The 21,889-nt window shown below is 49.6% G+C and overlaps 1 protein-coding gene across 1 annotated transcript in view; it reads right to left on the bottom strand.

Annotated features, from left to right (window-relative positions):
- Positions 1-5,259: 5,259 nt before the first annotated feature.
- The window catches only part of LOC144157938 (calcium-activated chloride channel regulator 3A-1-like), a 53,710-nt gene continuing 37,080 nt past the window's right edge, over positions 5,260-21,889 (bottom strand). The window contains exons 6-7 of the mRNA XM_077688650.1: positions 12,297-12,599; positions 5,260-5,810 (exon numbers count right to left, since the gene is read on the bottom strand). Coding sequence (XP_077544776.1) covers positions 5,356-5,810; positions 12,297-12,599 — 758 coding nt within the window. The 3' untranslated portion in view covers positions 5,260-5,355. The remainder of the gene's footprint in view (positions 5,811-12,296; positions 12,600-21,889) is intronic.

Here is a 21,889-nt window from a genome sequence, read left to right as displayed (position 1 = left end):
CTGTTCCAGCAATGTTGCTATCATTGAAGGTCTCCGAAAGATAAATGTGATTTCACTTCTGAGACAAATAAAGCAAAAACACCCGTGTGTACGAGATTTCGGCGCACGATAAAGATCCCCAGGTGGTCAAAATTAATCCGGAGCCCTCCACTACGGCGCGCCTCATCGCCTGCGTTGCGTCGGCGCGTTAAACCCCACAATCAATCAAATCAAATAAGTACAGCATCCTCTAACTGCACATAGCATTCCGTCTTATTAAGCCATTGGTGCGAAGCTTGCTACCGGTGGAAGTCGCCTAGGACAACTTTGCGTTCCGGAAAGCGCTCGTTCAAAGCATTTGTTTCAGCTTGACTGTAGTCACCATCGAATATTCAGCACAGAAGTCAGTATTCCATTTCCCGAACACTTTAAGGGCTTTAGGTTCGCAGGTTCTTGTCTCGAACTGTGACAAAATCACCAAAGGTCAAGTATCCAAGTGAATTGTTCACAATGAACAAAAGAAGCGGCAATGCGTAACATAATAGCAGCCTTTGCGGCATGAAGCTGGTTTTAGTATTTGGTATTCCTCATGAAAATATTCTGGATTTAATTTGCTTCAATTCATGAAATGTCATGAATTGTCATGTCGAGTGCTCTGGACAATGTTATTTGCACCATTTCGCGGTGGCGTAGCACAAACCTCATTGTAGTTGCATGTGAATAAACAACGCACGCTGCGGATATGCACCTTCTTGTACGCAGCCGTAACGAAAGCCAATTTGTAAAGAAGGTACTGTATGCCTAACAACCACAAGAAAATATCCACACGAACTTTGTGAGCCTCCTCATTATCCCCGAACATCCCAACAGGACGTTTATGACGGTGCACAACAATAATACGTTGGGCACAGAAGAAAACGTTCATCTGATACAAGTAAACACCGAAAGAAACCGAAGACAGCCGTTTTATTTCCTGCTGTGCGATGCGCGGCCCGCTGCCTGGTGCGTATCAATAGACTGTTGAGTATTCATAAGAGCATCTGGAAAATCCTACAGGGAAGCCTACGCACTTTGAATATTTATCAAGGAGCTCTGAGCACTGAACCTCGCAAATAAGATAAGAAAGGATTAGTTACACGCGATCATCTGATCGACGCTCTCTAAAAAGCCGGTCTCTCTCTCCTAGTTTGTTGCAAACTTGTGCGGGATACAGTTTGAAATTATTCAGAGGTGTTAGAAGGTGGAAAAATAACTGAATTACTGGAAATAAGTTTTTTAATAGGCATCAAAAATGCAAATGGAAAAGCGAGCGATTTCTAGAACAGGTACTGCTGCCACTCACAAGCGGGCGACAGCGGCGCGAGTGTAGCAGACGACACCGGCGGGAGTCCCTAAGCTGACGTCAGGGCCAGGGGGCGCCACTCAAACATCTCACCGCCAATACTATTACCTGAGATAGATGTGGGGGTGTCCTGAAAGCGGCAGCGTGAAGTTTGGAGAAGGTATAGTGGAAGCGGCTGCGAATGTCCGCGTAGCAAGAGGGAATGGGTTGGACGATGCGTGTCGTCCACTCTCGCCGGGCAAGCCTGGAAAATAATGCCGCGGGCAGCGGCGGGAGCCGCATCTTTTCCTGGGAAGCAGGCGAGCGAGACCATACTGTTTGATAATGTACTATTATGAGCAATATGAAAGGGAACAGGAACGCGTGGAAAACACCCTCAGACCCAGCTATGAGTGATACGCAGCGGCCGCCGTCGGAAACAAAGTGGAAAGGGAGACGCTGTTCTAACTGTTCCCATTCCCGCAGTGCGTCTTATCGGCTTTCGGACGATACTATATCATCGGGGAAATGACGTAAGTTGCTGCTTTTTAGAAATCCCAGCGTGGTGGGAGTGCCAACACTTAGTGGGAAAGCGCCCTCCTTTCCCCCTCTGTTTTTCACAGCGCCATACGGGTATCGCTCCGAGTCTGTTTCGAGGCTTTTTGCCACGCGTTCCTATGTTTCTTTCATATTGCTCATAATAGCACATATATTCCAAGACAATTTAGGCTGCAGTATGCATTTTCCGTTACAAAGCGCTGAAGCAAAGCGCCATGCGGTTTTGTTTTGATTTGTTTAGGCCAGAGCAATCCGCGCTGCGCTCGCAGATACGACGAAGAGCAGAAAACACGCCGGGGAAATTTTCTTTGGATGTTTTTTTGCTTTTGACGTCACGGGCCTGCAGGCTCCGCCCATTAACTGCGCACCGGGATCAAGCGCTTCCCACGTGGATGGCGCTCTAGCGTCGTCTGCTCGTTCACGTTGCGCGCGGCCCAAGGCGCGTGATGCACATGATATAAAACACGAATATGAGCACTTGTTTGGCACTATAAGCAGTGGCATAATTACACCTTCATGCGGATTTAATTTGGAAACACAATAAACAGGGGCTGTAAGGGAATAATACGATAGTTTATCGCCGTGGTCACCGCTTGAGCGTGAAACGTGTTATAAACATTGTTTCGACACATTGGACTTTTCTTATTTGAGTGTAGTCGTCTGCCGTTTCGGGAACGTCAATGGGTGCTTTTTGAAGGTGGCATGGTGGTTTTGAAGGTGGCATGGTGGAAGGTGGCATGGAGATAAATGTTTACTACACGAAACGGGTAAGAATCGATAAGACCCGTGCATACCCGTACATTTCCCACACCCTTGTAAAATTGCGCTGGTCCTTTTAAAAACAAGAAACAAGATAATTACACTGCACACGACCCGTGTGCTATCGCCCATACATTACCGGGGACGTATTTTACTCACGCAAGTGCCCGCGTGATCGAACTCTTCCCATAGGTTTCTGAAAATAAATACCATTTTTGGGCAGTCGTTGTGTATACTGTGTTGGTAATTTTATGTATTATTTTAAATACGTTTCTGTTGATGCGCAAGTGTATTTCAGGGGAATTTCTCGTTTAAAATTAAGCAGTTGTGAGTTTGCGTGTGTCCTCTAGCATTTCGTATGTCATTTTTATTTTCCCCATTTTCAAATCACAACATGATTCACTTTTCCAAATATGTGTTTCACTGAGCATAACCAAATGGATAATATGGTCAGGTCTCAACCCCTTAAGGTGGACCTAAGTTTAAAGAAGAAGGAAAAAGACGCGTAATATTATGCAAGTTGTTGCCCACATGTGTGGAGCGTGTGCGCCACCACTCGCTGATTTTTTTCCCCTCCACAATGCTCGCTTTAAATGCCATTTTAAAAAAGGCGAGCCACAATTCCTGGAGAATGTCGGGCCAAAATGGCGGTTAATCAGTATTCAAAATACTGGCGTTTACTTGTTGAAGTACTGTATTTTCACCGCTATAGAACACGACGCCTATCGTACTTCCATTTGTAACTAATTCTGATCGCCAACGTTTGGTTTTTCCCGTTGCTTGGTTTCTCTTCTAGCTGCGTTTGGAATGTTGGCAGAACCGCTGCCCCCCACCTACCCCCCCCCCCAAAAGAAAACGAAGAGCACACAAAACCTTTATCCGTACCCTTTTATAACCAATTTGCAAGAATGAAATGCCGACAAAAGCGGAGGTCACTTTACAACACAAAACAGTTGCCGGGAACCCATTGCACTATTTTGTAACTAGAAATGAGGAATGTTTTCCTGCATCTGCAACAGGGCAACTTCATTTGCCATCTTTATGGTTCGTAAGCGACATTACGCAAGAGTGCAAACACATCTCGCTGTTCTAGGCACCTGTTAGATTTTAAAGGGACTGCAAATGGTCAACAGTGCAGCCGTTACAGAAAATCTGTGCTAACTGTGAGGTCCCAGAAGCTTGGTTTGCACACTGTAAACCTGCTTGTCACTTCACAAGTCTAACTAATTATGAGGTGTTGATAGTAGTGCGCGCGTTAGCAATTCGCAAGTTCACTTGTGACGAAAGCCGTAAATACGTGATCCGGCACCGTTATTCATCAAACCTGCCTCTAGAGCCGCTAAAATTTCGTTTAACTAAAGCTGCGTGCAAAAGACCCGTTAGAACGGTTGCATTTATATATCTGCGCTGGTTAAAATTCACAAATTTTATGTTGCCTTTCGAACACACAAAAAATGTCGTAATCTCTTAGAAAGAATGTCGGGGCAGTAGAGGGGTGTTACCATTTCAGGGCATCCCACAAATGCAAGAATGCGTCATGGTACCAGTGAAAGCGATTGAAATTGCTGTTGAAAATCCAAAAATCGAGGCTTCCTAATTTGTTTCTATTTTGTGCTTTTATTGAAGGCTCAAAGCCATACTCTTGAAAGATCGAGTTTGCTACGAGCCCCGGCGTAAAAGTTCATTGTCATTATTCCGGCCGTTCTGATAGTCCCGATAGGTCGCCGCTTTTTCGGCGTAGTAATAAAAACTTATTGCCGCTTCCATGGTATACATTGAACGTTGAGGAACCGTACTACAGCATACCACTCCTGTTTGTACCTTTCGAGCGCACATACGGCGCGAAAAAAGGCACGAAGCGCGCCCACAGCGTGCATTCTTTCGGGCCGCTCAGCGGAGCATCCACACTAGCAGCGCGACGCTGTCACCACCTACATGTCGATCTCTCGGCGATGCGATGCGCACTGCAGAGAATCAACGCAGTCTCGGGTAGGGGTGACTTCACGTCGTCTGCGAGGCGCCAGCCGTTAATTGTCCTCTACGTTCTCGATATGAGCCAATTCTGCCTTTCAAGACTTCATACTGCATAACAGAAGCCACCCTACGCTCGTATAAGGACTGGAGCAATACTCACACTGCATACGTACGACGAGGCACTCACTTCCATTGGTCTCTCTTGATCTGAGCCAGCCACCGTTTTCGGCGGGATGGGCTGGCCGGTAAACGAAACATTCGCACGCCGTAAAGCACTGCGGTACGCAGCAGCCGCTCATGGTTATCGTCGTCGGGGTAGGGTCGGGACAAGAAGGGCTTCCGTCCGCGTCCATGCGGCCGCAACATCCGACGAATTTCACACCAGAAACACGAAAGGAGACTGGCTGATGGCTCCTCCAGGTAGTTGTAGCGCCAACCGAACCACATAATCGGGACCATCAAACTTGAGTAACGATCGTATACCGTTGTGAGTAACGATCGTATACCGTTGTCAGATGGTGGGGGGTTTGGCACCGGAGTGCCGCACCCCGATCTCTAAGGTGAAAGAAACGACATATCGAGGCGCCCGCGTCGCATTCAAGACCATAGACGGGTAGAGTGCATTATAAAAACAAAAATGCCCGTTTGAACAAACAAAGTACTGGTTTATTCCCTGCTCTTTTATAGGGTGGAATATGCAGTTTTCTATATGAATGAGTGGCTTGCCTGCCTTAGCTGTACCAATTCAATGTGAAAGAGAGTGATCAACCGTCATTTCCATCCCGTACAGTCTGATTAAAGCTGCCGCCGCCGCCAAGATGACAACTAGGAGGGTGAGGAGGGCTCCTACAGCGATGATCAGCGTCCATGTGTTCTGCGTTTCCTCTTCCCCAGCAGGTGTTATCTGTGTTGTTGCTGGTTTCCTCTGTGGGGAGCACAAACCTAGAGTCAAACCACGTGCGTGCAATGTTCGAAATAGACGTAAGGCCATCACTGTTTGAGACGCGAGCCACCAAATACACGTCCCACAATACAACACCATCACTTTGGGGAGATGAAAATGCCGCTGGTAGTGCTAATCTCACTGTGTGTTTTGCGCCTGGTGGAAGTGGTGTGAATTCCCCTTCCACAACATCGTGCTCCGTGATTTCAATTCCGTTCTCGAAGCTTGCTTTCAGCTTTGCGGGTTCCTTGCTGGCTCGAATCTCGATTGAAGAGGCTGAAAAAGCAAAAACTTGTTTAGGTTGAAAAAATCGTTTTCAAATGAAGCGTTGTTGGAAATATTGCTGCTAGCAGCTTTCACGCAGAATATTTTTTGAACGAAAAGCGGTATAGGCGTCAATCTGAGGAATTCGTGCTCCAATAAAGCAAGCATTGCTGCACAATGCTCAGCAAAGTAAGCATGCCCATAAATGTGCAGTGCTGAAAGAATAGAAAATGAGAAAACGTGACTCAGACTGCGCTGAAAACTCGCGCAGGTTGACGCATTTTATAAACTTGTTCTTGGAATGTGCAATGGGCTAAGCTTCTTTGTGAAATATATCGTAGACAAGTATGTAGTAGAACTGATGATGGTTGCACAACTGAGAAAAAATTTACCGGCGAAGCCTTGCTGCGTAGAAGTGAATTCATCATCATCATCATCATCAACAGCCTATTTAGGTCCTGTGCAGGACGAAGGCCTCCCGCATTGACCTCCACCCGCTCCTGTCCGGTGCTGCCCGAGTCCATTCTTTGCCTCCGAATTTCCTTACTTCATCTCTCCATTCTACATGCAGTCCACCCCACCCTCTATCCCAGAACCTGCAAATTCTGCACCCAGCCCAGCACACTATACCATATGGTATGGGTGTGCTCACAAACCCCTAGCCTCTCCCCAAACCCCAACCTCACCTACGGTCAGTGGGCGGCCCGGCTGACCAGCTCAGACCTCTCCGACCAGAGAGACCTGGTATGAAGAGCAAGAGCAGCCAGCGAGGATCTGGGTTTTCCGGACTAAAGAATACCCCCCACAGGGCAGGTGCCCCTAACATCTGCACCTAAAGCTCGTCTTAAATAAAGTTTATTCCATACAGCCATCTATCTCTCCATCGAGTTAATGGCCTTCCTCTTGTAGTCTCGTCTATCGGTGTCCATTCTGTTGTCCTTGCGGTCCACCTGTTGTCTGTTCGTCGTACCACATGACCAGCCCAAGTCCATTTCTTTTTCTTAACCTGAACCATGATGTCATTATCCGAGTTTGTTCCCTAATCCAGGTAGCTCGTTTGCCACCCCTAAGTGTTACTCCTAAGCGTTACTCCTTGGCATATTCGCTCCTTGGCACGTTGAGCGGACCTAAGCTTGCTATCTAATTCTTTAGTAAGTCGCCGAGTTTCCTCTATGTATGTCATCACCAGCAGGACGCATTGGTTGAATACCTTTCTTTTTAGGGCTAGAGGTATCTTACTCTTCATTATTTTCGAGTGCTTGCCGAATGCACCCCATCCCAGTCCTATTATGCGCCTGATTTATTTCTCTTGGTTTGGGTCCACACTGACCACCTGGCAAAGGTAGTTATATTCTTGTACTTGTCCCAGTGTTTCGTCTCCTAGTCTAAAAAAGGCGCGTTTAGCATGTTTATTTATCATCACTTTATTTTATTCATGTTTACCTTTAGCCCCACAGCGAAGCTCTCTGATTGTAGTTCCTCAATCATGTTTTGGAGTTGCCCTGCAGATTCACTGAGCAGGACTATGTCGTCTGCAAACCTTAAATGGCTCAAGTATTCGCCGTGTATCCGTAAGCCTAAGTTTTCCCAGTCAAGCCTCCTGAATACCATCTCCAGACATGCTGTGAACAATTTTGGGGAGATGGTATCTCCTTGTCGCACTCCCCTTCGGATTCGTATTCCTGGGGAAACAATTGGTGTAGAAATGAACCTCTCGGCGAGAAAGTGAAATACACGATAGCTGCAAAGAAAAGCGGTGATAGAAGTCTTCATGCGTCCATACTGGATCCACCATAATACGGGACATATAATTACGTAATCCTCCCAAATTATGAGATTTGCCGCCTTCCATCAGAAGGGCTTAGGTGTCCGCATAATCTGTAACTTTTAAGAGTTCACGAGAAATGCAGCTGCAGCAATCCTGGCAATCATATCTGAGGTTTTGAAATTACGCATGGGCGTTTTCTGTCATCATAAGAAAATTAACGGCCAACTCTCCGTACAGGTTGGGAACACGGTGGGTGCCAAAGAAATTGTCATAAGTAGGCCGAATTTCTTCAGCAGAAGCTATCCTTGCCACTGAGGAAAGTTATTTTATTTGGCCCCGCACGCACGCGCACACATGCACACACACACGCACGCACACATGCATAGGCACATGCACGCACACACGCCCACACACACATTCACACACACATGCGCGCACACACGCGCGCACGCACACACGCGCGTACGCACACACACACACACGTGCGCACACGCACACACACATGCACACACACGCACGCACACACATGCACACACACACATACGCACGCACATATATATATAGAGCCCAATACTCAGGGAGGTACTTACCTCTCAGAAGTGCGTTAGCCGCGGGCGTGTCGTTTTGCTCATCTGGTGCTACTCCTCAAATACTGGCTTGCTGAAATATTTGCGTCACAGTGAGGGCAAAAGTGAGGCAGCTTCTGAGAGATCGGTACTCACTGGTTAGGCTTTCGATGCTTCGAAGGGTGTCATTATTGGGAACTATACGCCTCGAGCGCTGGGTGTAGGGGCGCCACTGAAACTCTTCCTAGCGGCCTGTTTCTAAAGCAGCTGCGGGAGATACGGCCCGCTCCCCTCGGTGGCCCTGCTTTTGCGGCACGTTCACGATTGATGTTTACCGTTTGAGTTGGAAATACATGCGTATGTGGAGCAGTCACTCTGTTCGCAAATATGGAGCATTTACGCGAGCGTAAATATTTCTGACGCCATCTTTGTGTTAATTCGGTCTGCACGATCGCCAGGTGTGGTTAAAGCCGGCGTCGCGAAACGGGCATATGCACGAAGCTGGTTGTAATTCCACTGTCCTAAAATTTACTAACAGTGTGTCCGCAAGCAGCATTTTCCCAGATGGTCATGCTACGGCTATACACTACTATGTAAATAGGTTTTGTGCGCTTCCATAACCTAGCGGAGCGCTCATACCTGACAACGTGACAGACGCTTGCTAATGTCATACTACGCTTGACAAGCCACTGTCTCATAGATAGCACGAAGATTCTACGAAATAAGTACGATGGACAATGCAAAATTATGCTTGGGAATTCGCACACGCCAAAATATTCAATGCTGGATCGTGTGTCGTGAGGTGAGCGCCGGCAAACATCCATTATCTGCTGCATATATCCTTCGCGAGCAGCGCGGAGACGGGCTTATAGAGTAATCCGCGTCCGGGACTCAACGCTTCAAAACACAGTCTTAAGACACAGGCAGTTTGCAGAATCTAGCACAAACTGAAATCACCGGGCTTTATCAGATTCCACACTCTTCCAGCGACACCTTATATCGCTTGTGACCTGTCTACCTTGTGCTTCAAAAAATGCGTCCGCCGAGTGATCAGCTGTTTGTTTAAGTCGAAAAACAAAACAAAAAAGTTCGAGTATCTGCTCCTCTCGTTGCAAATGTCGACGAAAGACGATAGTCGACTGGCGCCCCTGCCAAGTAAATGCCTCCCTTCTCTTTCCTGCTCACCTGTCATGCTGTTCCTCTCCCGCCTCGTTACTCCCAGGATAACACGCTAGAAGTTTGCTCAAGTCAATTTAACTTTACCGCGTTCCACTGCTCCAAGTCGGGTGCCTGGATGTCAGCGCTGCCGTACTGCAGAGACGCGCGTCAATCGAGTCACCCTACTACAACGTATGTAGAACCACGTTGCCCTGCTCCATGAGCGTTCCAAGCGGGTCGTGGAGCCTACCTAATGGAACCTTTCGTTGCATTTGCCGTTTTATTTCGTAAATGCCGCCAGGAGCAATAGTAGCGCTGGAAACAGCAGGCACCGGTTTGCAGTTGATGTATTTCATTTGACATCGGAAAAACCAAGCATTCATGAATTTTTTAATATATGGACACTGCAGATATCACTTATGTTTTGATTTTCCGCCTCATATTTGTGTAATGTCTTGTTCTTGTTCAACAATGTTGACAAGTATGAGCGTTAACACCGGACTTACACGTTGAGATTTGGCTGTGAGTATATAAGAAGTCTATTGCGCAGCATCTGTATCCCTTTGGCCGGGTGGCTGATGACAGACAGACAGACAGACAGACAGACAGACAGACAGACAGACAGACAGACAGACAGACAGACAGACAGACACAGACCAAAATGTTCCCGTTCAAGTAGCCCAAGAAAGTCTATCATCTTTAAAAATGAATTAAACGCGCACCTTCTGTGTGGGATTACTAAAAGGTTCATTTCTTGATTTCGCTTCGCAGTCTTGCACAACGATAGTTAAGCTTCCCCTCCCCCTCTTCCATGTCCTCGGATATAGCAGTGCATTTCACCTCTAAGTGCTCAGGTTATTCCTACCTGGCTTGCGTTTAGGCGATCTTCTTTGGCGTTTCCGAAGCCTAGCTGGGTTTTGCATTCCCGTACGAGCTATTCTGTTTCTTCCCGACTTGCAGACCATTTATTTTTCCGTGGTTTAACTAACACTTTTTGGTTGTTGCTATAGCGTGAGTGTGCACATACGCAATGACGCAGAGCCTTGGAATATACTTAAAAATTTTGTGTAGGTTATATTCCCATAAAGGGCACACTATATTGTCAGGTTTTCGGTAGCCACATCCACGAAACATTTTTGTACGACGTATATATTCGAAACGAACCGGCATTTGTTTCCCGCGCTTCAAAACAAAATCAACCTCCCACTGAGCCAGAATTAGATCTAAGCGAGGCTACAATAAAATTCACTTATTCGTGACGTATTCGGAGGCGACACTGGTAATATGCTGCTACCGTCACCGATGCCCGTAAAAGCGGCCAAGTAGCGCGCAGAACCGCTTTGCCTCATAGTTCTTGTTGGCGTTAGAGCACTCTAGCAAGACGCAATGTTTTTCGAAGTGCCCTAAACATACTATTTGCCAAGTGATGTGGCCATAGCAAGTTGTTTAGAGCTTGGAAAGGCAAAAAGAAGCTAAAGAGAACCAAAACATTGCATGAGCTCATATAAGTCGCGCAGCGCCCATCTCGCGAACGCCGCAGAGAAGCGGCAGCAGGCGGAGCAGCGATCGCGAAGATCGAGGCGTATACGGCTTCATCACATAAATTTTAAATTTCCTATACAAAATAGTGTCCGGCAACGGGACACAATATCACCACAATTATTTGCAGCTTGTGTGGAGGGTGGGTACAGAAAGCTTAATTGGACGAGAACCGGGGTGCGAATCAATGTAGAATATCTCGGCCACCTAAGGTTTGCAGACGACATTGTCCTGTTCAGCCGAAGCCAAAGTTTGCAGCGCATGTTCGCCAACTGTGCTCGGAAAGGCTTAAAAATAAATCCGAAAATTCCAAGGTAATGTCGAATCAGCACGACAGGCTACATCAATTCACGGAAGGCAATGAAGTCTTGAAAACAGACGCCGAATACCTATACATTGGGCAAATCCTAGCTGCTAATCCAAACCATGAACGATAAATTTCCCGCAGAGTAAGCAGAGGGTGGACTGCTTTTGGTAAGAATTCCGATATCCTGACTTGTAAGCTTCCTCTGTCACTCAAAAAGCTTGTACTTAATCAATGCGTTCTTCCAGTGCTGACTTACGGGGCAGAATCTTGGGGTCTCACCAAACGACTTGAAAGGAAACTTAGATCGGCCCAACCAGCCATGGTACGGAGAATTCTAGGGGTCACAATGAGGGACAGGAAAACAGCCGCATGGATTAGGGAACAGACTACGGTGGAGGACGTTCTGGTTCAAATTAAGCGAAGGGAATGAACATTGGTGGATTACGTCATGCGTACGAGGGACCAACAGGTGGACCATCCGTTTAATAGAGTGGGCGCCTTTAGGTCGCAAACGCAATACGGGTAGGCCAATAACTCGATGGAGAGATGAGCAACGCAAATTTGGGGGGAAAGCATAGACTCAGCTAGCACGATTTATACACCCCCCTAACACCCCCCAGAAGGACTTCGACACCCCCCCCAAAAGATTCCCCAACCACAAGCACCCTGCTTAAAGATTTAAACACTCCCCCCCCCCCCCAAACATCCCGCCAACACCCCCCAAAAATCGAAATTCTGCATAAACCATGAGTCGATAGGCGTGGCTGGAGATCTTTGGGAGCGGCTTTCGTCCTGCAGTGGACACAACTAGGCTTATGATGATGATGATGATGCTTCACATTTAAAGCATTTAAAATATTTAAACCTGATGCTCGATATTTATTCGTATTCCGTCGCTCACTGATTACCTTTCCGGCAGAACAGGTCGAGATTCCCGGTCGCGCCGTCCGCTTTTCTCATGGAGGCAAAAAGCAAAAACGCCCGTGTGTTCGATATTTAGGCGCACGTTAAAGATCTCCAGGTGGTTAAAATTAATCCGGAGCCATCCACTACGGCGCGCCTCTTCACCTGTGTAGCTTCGGCGCGCTAAACCCCATAATCAATTAATTAAATCTCCCGGCAGAACACACCCGCTACAAAAAGGCGCATTCAAAGCTCACCATTTTCGGAGTACAAATGGGCTCCTGGCCACGTCCACATGAGTGACACGAGTAGCGTGCCTTTCGGCCCCGGTTCTGAGTTACGTGCTCTGAGGTCGTAGATGTCCGCTGGGGGCACCTGGCTCTCGAAGATGTCCTCCTCAACTTTGAAGTCTCCACAGCTTATTACTCTAAAGAATGTCCTCACTGGCTGCCCAACGTTGGTCGCGGACGTGCGGGGAACGAGAGCATTCGGGTCCACCACGATGAAGTCTTCGTCCTCCACTGTGTCCTCAGAGGCAGCATGCAGACTGGTCGCCATGCCTGTTCAATAAACATCCTTCGTTCAACAAGTTGTGAATATAAAGGCATAAGTAGTGTAAAAATATTCCAAGGAAGCAACATTGTGTAGTGGCAAGCTTATCTAAATCAGCAGCCGTCTTTTTAAGGTTACGGCACATACAAAACGGTAGTAGCGGACATTGTCAGGTTCGGTGGACAATAGAAATAGAAGAAGAAACTGGAAACGAGACTAGTTCATATATCCCCAAAACCTAAACAAACTCATAATGAGCTGAAGAACAACGGGTAACTATAATGAACATTGGGGAATTGTAACAAAGCAATGTAGAAAACGGTCGTGAGTTCGAGCAACCGCGAACAGTCAAGGTTGGCAATTGAAAAAATTGCGCCCACCTCCCCGCGAGGGGAACCCTCTGTAGATGCGACGCATCGTGGGGTCCACTTGGTGTTTCCGTTGGATTGATTCTGAATTCGCGTGAAACGTGCCGGGAACGCGTATGATTATTATGTTTTATGATTATTATTATGGTTTATTGGCCAATCTTGGTCAATCTCTCTAAGTGGTATGCTTGGAGCTTCGCTGTCGCAACGACCTTTACTCCATCATTGTTGCTGTAAGCGGGAGCTTCTTTTCTTTTATTGCAAGTGTTAATCATTGCCCCATCATGCGTTGTATCAGTAGCTTCTTGACGTAGTTTGAATGAGACAAGGATATAAGGCGCGTTCGTAGTATTTGATTCTGTCTCGGTTTTGTGGCGCAGTGGGAAGAGCAGCATGTACCTCGCGTTCCGCCCACAGGGTCGTGGGATCGAAACCGGGCGCCGCTAACTATTACTTTTTATAGTGTAGGGGGAGGGGCGTGGACGAGAGAGGGGTATCAGAGAGGAGAGGGGGTGAGCGGCGGAGAGCGCCGCTCGCGCGGCGAGGAGAATGGGGGAGGAGCGGACGACAACAACGCCGACGCTGCATGGACAAGGCGAGTGAATGAGATGCAGACGCATCTAAAAAAAAGTCACAATATGTGTTCTCTGCTTGAACAGGGTTGTCCGACACGTCCGAGAAGCAGCTCCGTGGTGTTGCGTTGTTGCGAGGTCCAGGCGACGTGTCGTGGCCCAGCGGTAGAGCACGCTCCGAGCTCCCGTCGCGTAGTAGCACACGCAGCTCTCTTGGGGCGTCGTGATCCTCTACCGAAGCCCGGCGAGACGACTTCCTTGCGGAGGAGATGTCCTGGAGGTTACGGCTGTGGAGGACCTCTCGGGGCACGGCACGGGTCCGGTCGCCCGACCGCAGCGCATCCCGGTCACTCTCCACACTTGTCTGTTCTCTCTGTGTGTTCTTTTTTTCCCGGCTCGCTTCCCTGGCACCGGCCGCTGTCGCTGGAAGCTTCTCATTCGCCGGTGGCCGGCGCGAGCTCGTGCCGTGGCCGCGAGCACTCGGTGCGGTAGAAGGTGTCAATGAACCTGGCGGAGCATCTCGTGCGTGTAATCTGTTTCGTAGTTTGCTTTCTTCGTTTTCTTTTAATTTCGATGTCTTTCTTCGCATAACAATATATATATATATATATATATTGCCGCGAACCATACATTGGGTTTGTTTATTTGTGTTTTGCTTTTACCGCCCGGCTGCGTCGGTCTGTGTTATCTCTGTGCCAAGGGAAGCGCGTGTTCCATTCTTTCTTTCTGTGCCGCATGTGTTATCTGTTGTGATAGGGAGAGCATTCCGATCTAACGTGAACAGCCCAGAATAATCTTCTTGGATCTACTATGTTCTCGATGTGGATCGACGTTTCGAGAACCACGCGCGCCGAAAGATAAAAGCCTGCAGTACGGACGCCGGGGCATTCGATTCTGCGACGCTCGCTGACGCAAGTCACTTTGTTGACCGCTGCTTCGCCGCCTCTGTATTCTTTTTAGTTGTTAGGGGAGCACAAGTTCGCTCCAATAAACTTGTTTCTCCTGCAAGACAACAGCGTCGTCCTTGTCTTCGTGACATCTGGTGGAGGTGCTGGGTACGCACCCTTCATGCCCACTACAACCTCTGGAAGCCGCCAAGCCAGTCCAACAAGAGCCAGCCTCCGCGTGCAAGATTTACCACCCGAGTTCGGTCTACTACCGGAGAAGACGAAGAAGAAAAACGTCGCGACCAGCACCATGCTCAACCAAGCCAATCCTCCTGTCGTTCTGCAGCAGCCACGGGAACCGCCATCATTCCGAGGAGCCCCCGCAGAAGACCCAGAAGAATGGTTGGAAAAACTGGAGCGCGTCCGGACATTCAACAGGTGGGACGACGCAGAAACGTTCCGGCACGTTTTCTTTTACTTGGAAGATTCGGCTCGCACGTGGTTCGAGAACCACGAGAGCTCCTTGACAAACTGGGCTCAGTTCAAAAGCGAGTTCACTAAGACCTTCACTACCGTGGTCAGAAAAGAACGCGCAGCGCTTTTACTCGAAACTCGAACGCAGCACCCCAACGAAGGGGTAGTGATCTTTGTTGAGGAGATGAAGAGGTTGTTTCGACGTGCGGATCCGGAGATGACAGAAGAAAAGAAACTAAGGTTTCTCATGCGAGGGGTAAAGCAGGAGCTTTTTGCTTGCCTTGTCCGCAATCCTCCCAAGACGGTGGCCGAATTCGCGTCTGAGGCGGCCGCGATGGAGAAGACGCTGGAAGTTCGAACGAGGCAGTACGATCGCCCGGTCAACGTGATGGTTTCCGAGACGATCGGTGCCGGGGCTACAAGCTCCGACACACTGCGTGAGACCATCCGAGCAGTGGTCAGGGAGGAGCTTCGGAAGCTTTTTCCGACGACGCCGCAACCTCAAGAGGCTTCCCTGACTGACGTCATCCGCGAAGAGGTTCAACACGCTTTGGGCACTTCTATGCCATCCGAGGCGCCCCGCGAGGCACAGGCGATGACCTATTCCGCGGCTGTTCGTCGACCCCGCCCTGCTTCAACCCGTCTACAAGAAGCTCCACCGTACCGCCGTCCACTCTCGCCGCCGTCCCCACTCTCGTCGCCGTCGACCGTACCGCCGTACACAGCCCAAACCCAGACGCCGAGGAAGACTGACGTTTGGCGAACGTCAGATCATCGTCCGCTGTGCTACCATTGCGGGGAGGCCGATCACATCTATCGACGCTGCCCGTACAGGAGACTCGGACTGCGTGGTTTCTCCGTCGACGCCCCACGCCCCCGACCCGGCCAGCGCCCTACTGAGATCAACGAATACCTGTCCAACACCAACCGAGGACCAGCCCGCTCATACCGATCGCCATCGCCCTACCCATACCAGTCGCCTAACCACCGTAGCAATGCTGATTACGCACGTGGAAGGTCCCCCAGCCCACGCGGGGGAAACTAAAAGCGGCAACTTCTGGAGGTGAAGTTGCTCTACGGCGAAAAACTGGACACCCTCCAACGACGCAAGGACGCGCTGAAGACAGTGATTCACGACATGCCCTCATCCCGACGACCCGACCCAGCCCTGACGAGACTCCCGCACACGACGACAGCTACACGGCGCGACGCGTACCCGACCTGACCGAGACGTCCGTTGAGAAGACGACGACAACGACGATGCACAGTGCCCGACCATCAACACGTACAAGCAGAGATACGACGCCCCGACGAACCCGGAACTCGAGGAAGACTGCATCTGACGTCAAGGTGTCCATCGACGGTTTTGACGTAGTCGCCCTCGTAGACACGGGAGCTGACTATTCGGTAATGAGCGGACCATTTGCGTCTAAACTGAAGAAAGTTATGACCAGATGGGACGGTCCGCACATACGCACAGCAGGAGGCCACCTCGTGACGCCAAGTGGAACGTGCACATCGCGCGTCACCATAGACGGCACAACGTACCCTGCGGCGTTCTTCGTTCTGCCTAACTGCTCCCGCGACGTGATTCTCGGAATGGACTTTTTGACGGACAACGGCGCAATAATTGACCTGCAGACCAAGTCGATAACATTTTCCTCCGATCACTCCATGACGCCGCAGCCGAACCCCGATCACCGTGCTGCTGTCAGGATCGCCGACGATCACATCACCCTGCCACCCCGCGCAAGCTTGATGATCGCCGTCTACTGTGAAGATGCTGCTTCTGACATCGACGCTATCGTAGAGAGTGATCGAAGGTTACTTCTCGACCGCGGTGTCTCCGTCGCAAGAGGCATTGCGCACTTTAAGCAACGCCAATCTCACGTTTTGGTCACTAATTTCACCGAAGAGTACCAGCATTTAAACAAGGGAGCTGCAATTGCGTTCCTCGAAGAAACGCAAGAAGCAAGTGATGTGATCGCGGTCGCCGACTTTGACCGCACACCCGTAGAAACCTTCAAGCTCCCGCAGCCATTCGACGTGAATCCGGCGCTACCGCAAGAACAACGGAAAAAATTATTGGCTTTGCTGCGTCGCTATAGCGAATGTTTTTCGTCGAGCGCAAAACTACGTCAGACCCCTCTAGCGCAGCACCGAATAATAATCGAAGACGGAGCCCGACCTACCCGACAGTCACCGTACCGCGTCTCTTCACATGAACGGGAAGCCATCCGGACTCAAGTCGACGACATGCTCAGCGACGACATTATACAGCCATCGAAAAGCCCCTGGGCTGCGCCCGTCGTACTCGTAAAGAAAAAAGACGGCACATTAAGGTTTTGCGTTGACTACCGGCGACTGAACAAAATCACGAAAAAGGACGTGTACCCCCTCCCCCGAATCGACGACGCCCTCGACCACCTCTGCCACGCGAAGTACTTCTCATCGATGGACCTGAAGACCGGCTACTGGCAAATTGAAGTGGACGAGAGAGACCGAGAGAAGACTGCATTTATAACCCCAGACGGCCTATACGAGTTCAAGGTGATGCCGTTTGGGCTGTGCACAGCACCAGCGACGTTTCAAAGAGTCATGGACACTGTGCTAGCTGGCCTCAAGTGGCACACCTGCCTCGTATATTTCGACGACGTAGTGGTATTCGCCCGGACTTTCGACGGACACCTTGCAAGGTTGGAGTCTGTACTCGAGGCCATTCGTACGTCGGGGTTGACGCTGAAGCCTGAAAAGTGCCGTTTCGCATACGGGGAACTCAAGTTCTTGGGCCACGTCGTCAACGCCGCGGGATTCCTACCTGACCCGGCAAAAACCTCAGTCATTGCGAACTTCCCAAGGCCGAAAGACAAGAAGGGCGTGCGAAGATTTCTCGGGCTGTGTGCATACTACCGGCGCTTCGTCGCAAACTTCGCACGAATTGCAGAGCCGCTCACGCGCTTGACGAAAGATAGCACCCCTTTCAGCTGGGAAAACGACCAAGAAAAAGCATTCGGCGAGCAGCAAAAACGCCTGCAAAGCCCGCCCGTGCTCGCTCATTTCGATGAAAATGCCGAAACGGAAATGCACACGGACGCCAGTGATATAGGCTTGGGTGCCGTCCTTGTCCAAAAGCAAAGCGGCTGCGAAAGGGTAATCGCCTATGCCAGCCGTGGTCTGTCGAAGAAGGAGAAAAACTATTCTGCCTCTGAGAAAGAGTGCCTGGCTATTATATGGGCGATTTCAAAATTTCGCCCATACGTGTATGGAAGGCCATTCAAGGTTGTAACAGACCACCATGCGCTGTGTTGGCTCGCCAATTTGAAGGACCCCTCTGGCCGTCTTGGGCGGTGGAGCTTGCGCCTGCAGGAGTTCGATGTTACAGTCGTTTATAAATCCGGCAGGAAACACTCCGACGCCGACTGCCTGTCCCGCGCCCCCGTCGACCCACCACCACAAGACTCTGATGAAGACAGCGCGTTCTTCGGGATCGTGACGGAGAGCGACCTAGCCGCCCAGCAGCGTGCCGACCCCGACTTACGCGTCATAATCGAGTACCTCGAGGGATGCAACGTTGCCGTTCCTAGGACCTTCAAACGCAGCTTACCAGCATTCAGCCTGAGAAACTCCGTCCTTGTGAAGAAGAATTTCAGCCCCGGAACAAGAGCGAATTACCTTCTCGTCATCCCCGCGGACCTTCGTGACGAAATTTTGGAAGCGTGCCACGACGACCCGTCTTCCGGACATCTGGGCACGGCCCGCACTATTGGAAAAATCAAGGCGAGGTACTACTGGCCCGGCCTTACCTCTGACGTCACCCACTACGTCCGGAGCTGCCGTGACTGCCAGCGACGAAAAACGCCGCCGACAAGACCCGCCGGACTTCTGCAACCGATCGCCGTCCCATCGAGACCATTTCAACAGATTGGAATGGACCTTTTAGGCCCGTTCCCTACGTCACGATCACAGAAGAAGTGGATTGTCGTAGCGACAGACTGCATGACGCGCTACGCAGAGACCGCCGCTCTTCCGAGGGGGACTGCACAAGAAGTGGCAAAGTTCTTTATAAGCCAAGTTGTGCTGCGACATGGAGCCCCGGAAGTCCTAATCACAGACCGTGGAACGGCATTTACTGCGGAGCTGATGCAAGGAGTATTACGCTACAGCCACACGGATCACCGAAGAACGACGGCGTACCACCCCCAAACGAACGGACTAACAGAACGTCTGAACAAGACAATCGCAGATATGCTGTCAATGTACGTTGACGTTGAACATAAGACTTGGGACGAAGTGCTCCCGTATGTTACGTTTGCGTACAACACGGCTATCCAGGAGACGACGCAGCTGACGCCGTTCGAGCTTGTCTACGGTAGAAGGCCGACTACGATGCTCGACGCCATGCTTCCGCACGTAGAAGACGATGACCTCAACGCCGACGTCCACGGATATCTTCAACGTGCGGAGGAGGCCCGCCAGCTCGCTCGAGTTCGTATAACGGACCAGCAGCTGGTGGATGCCGGCCGCTACAACCTCCGACGCCGAGACGCCGAGTACCAACCAGGGGATCGTGTGTGGGTTTGGACTCCCATTCGACGACGCGGACTCAGTGAAAAGCTTCTGCGACGGTATTTCGGACCCTACCAGATTCTAAGACGTGTTGGGCAATTAACCTACGAAGTGATCCCCAGTGGTGATTCCGGCACATCACGACGACGCACGCGACCCGAAGTCGTCCACGTGGTTCGCATAAAACCTTTCTACGAACGATGACGAACTTTTATTTTCATTTGTTCGGACTGTCGCTTATGTTAGCATCGGGTCGATGCACTCTTAGAGGGGGGGTAATGCCGCGAACCATACATTGGGTTTGTTTATTTGTGTTTTGCTTTTACCGCCCGGCTGCGTCGGTCTGTGTTATCTCTGCGCCAAGGGAAGCGCGTGTTCCATTCTTTCTTTCTGTGCCGCATGTGTTATCTGTTGTGATAGGGAGAGCATTCCGATCTAACGTGAACAGCCCAGAATAATCTTCTTGGATCTACTATGTTCTCGATGTGGATCGACGTTTCGAGAACCACGCGCGCCGAAAGATAAAAGCCTGCAGTACGGACGCCGGGGCATTCGATTCTGCGACGCTCGCTGACGCAAGTCACTTTGTTGACCGCTGCTTCGCCGCCTCTGTATTATTTTTAGTTGTTAGGGGAGCACAAGTTCGCTCCAATAAACTTGTTTCTCCTGCAAGACAACTGCGTCGTCCTTGTCTTCGTGACAATATATATATATATATATATATATATATATATATATATATATATATATATATACGATAGAGAAGTCAAACTGAAAAACATAACATTTATTCTAACGTTTCGACCGGGGACCGGTCTTTTTCAAAGATACAAATAGTGCAGATCAGTTCGGTTTAAATACATTTCAGTTGTGGGCGGAGCAAGCAGATGTATCAAGCAAAACGTTGGCTCTACGCGACACAGAAGTATGCGAGGCCCCAGAACGCAAGAGGGGGGGGGGGGGGAGCGTTGGAGTAGTGCCGGGGAACAGAGGGGAAATGGGGGGCGTAATCAAGGCAGGCGTGGCTATGTATAAGAGGAAGGCGCTGCATGACACTGAAGACACCACGGGAAAGCAAGAAAGTGAGGGAGTAAGTAGGGGCTCGTTTCCTGCTCGTTTCTTAACTGGAAATTGACTGGTTAGGAGAAAAGAGTGGGGGAGACCAGAGTTAATTACGGACGCCTAGCGCAAGCGTTAACACACACAAAAAAAAGGAGAAGGAAGGAAGAGGGGGATTGAGACAAGAGAGGGGATTTTTTTAGCGGGAGGGCGGGAGGGGTGCGAGAAACGCAGCGAGGGAAGGCGGAACTGAAAGAGGTTCGAAGAAAGCCCCAAAACGGCACGTGGTTTCACATGGGGTGAAAACGCGGAAGCGATTTCCTGCGTAAAACGCGATGGGGGAATGCGGGAATGAAAGAGGTTCGAAGGAAGTCCCAAAACGGCACGTGGTTTCACATGGGGTGAAAACGCGGAAGCGATTTCCTGCGTAAAACGTGACGACCGTCCACGAGGCGGACGCAGAAAGGCAAGGTTATGCAATGCAAGGAGAATACAATGCGAAGTAACGCTAATTTAAGCTAGATCACATAAATACCGATATATAAGTGGACGTAAGGCTACATTACACATACAAAGAAGGAAATATACAGTTCCCCATGAAGTTCTCGAAGAGCGTTCATGCAAGATCATATTACCAATAGCAAATGTTCAGTGCAAAAGGACACAGAATGATAATAATAAAAAAATAAAAAAAGAAAATAAAGCAAGGGGCACAATGGCGAAATCTATGTACATTCGTGCCTATACGGTGCCGCAACAATACACAAGCAGCACACTGACACAGTACAAAGTACATTACGTACACAGTACACTATACAAAGATTTGAAAAAAGAGGGAAAAGAAGAAGTAAAAACGCTTCTCGTTAAGAACAAAGTTTCTCAGTTGTTCGTTGCATCAGCCTTCTCCGGTGCCTGATTGGGCAAGCAAGACAATCGGCCTGTGTTTTCATTTATGCAACTCAAGACAGTGTTAAACTTGTAAATAAGGAACGATTCACGGGCTTCACGGTCATAATGCGTTTTAAAATTGGACTGAAGCACCGTGGCTGTGAACGCGTGGAAGGGGTGGCCTAGATATTTACATGTTTAGATAGGGGAAGGTGGGGTAGGAACTTTGTGTGCTCGGTGGTTGTTGGTTCTCATTCTAAACAGATTTTCAGTTTGACTAACGTACTGGGCGTGGCATATGGTGCATTCAAGGAGGTAGACAATGTTTGCGCTGTCACAGTCAAAGCTTCCTCTTATCTGGAAAGAGAATGAAGACGTGGTGCTGGTGGCGACAGAGGTTTTAGTCATCATGGGACACAGTTTGCACCTAGGCTTATTGCATGGTCCGCTGCCTGTGAAACGGGGGGTGTTGACCTTAGATGAC

This window comes from Haemaphysalis longicornis, unplaced genomic scaffold, assembly GCF_048455015.1.
Source record: "Haemaphysalis longicornis isolate Haplotype H1 unplaced genomic scaffold, Haemaphysalis longicornis Haplotype H1 scaffold_10, whole genome shotgun sequence".
Taxonomy (NCBI): Eukaryota; Metazoa; Arthropoda; class Arachnida; order Ixodida; family Ixodidae; genus Haemaphysalis; species Haemaphysalis longicornis.
Note: the sequence above shows the minus strand (reverse complement) of the source record. Positions and strands in the feature narration are given on the sequence as shown.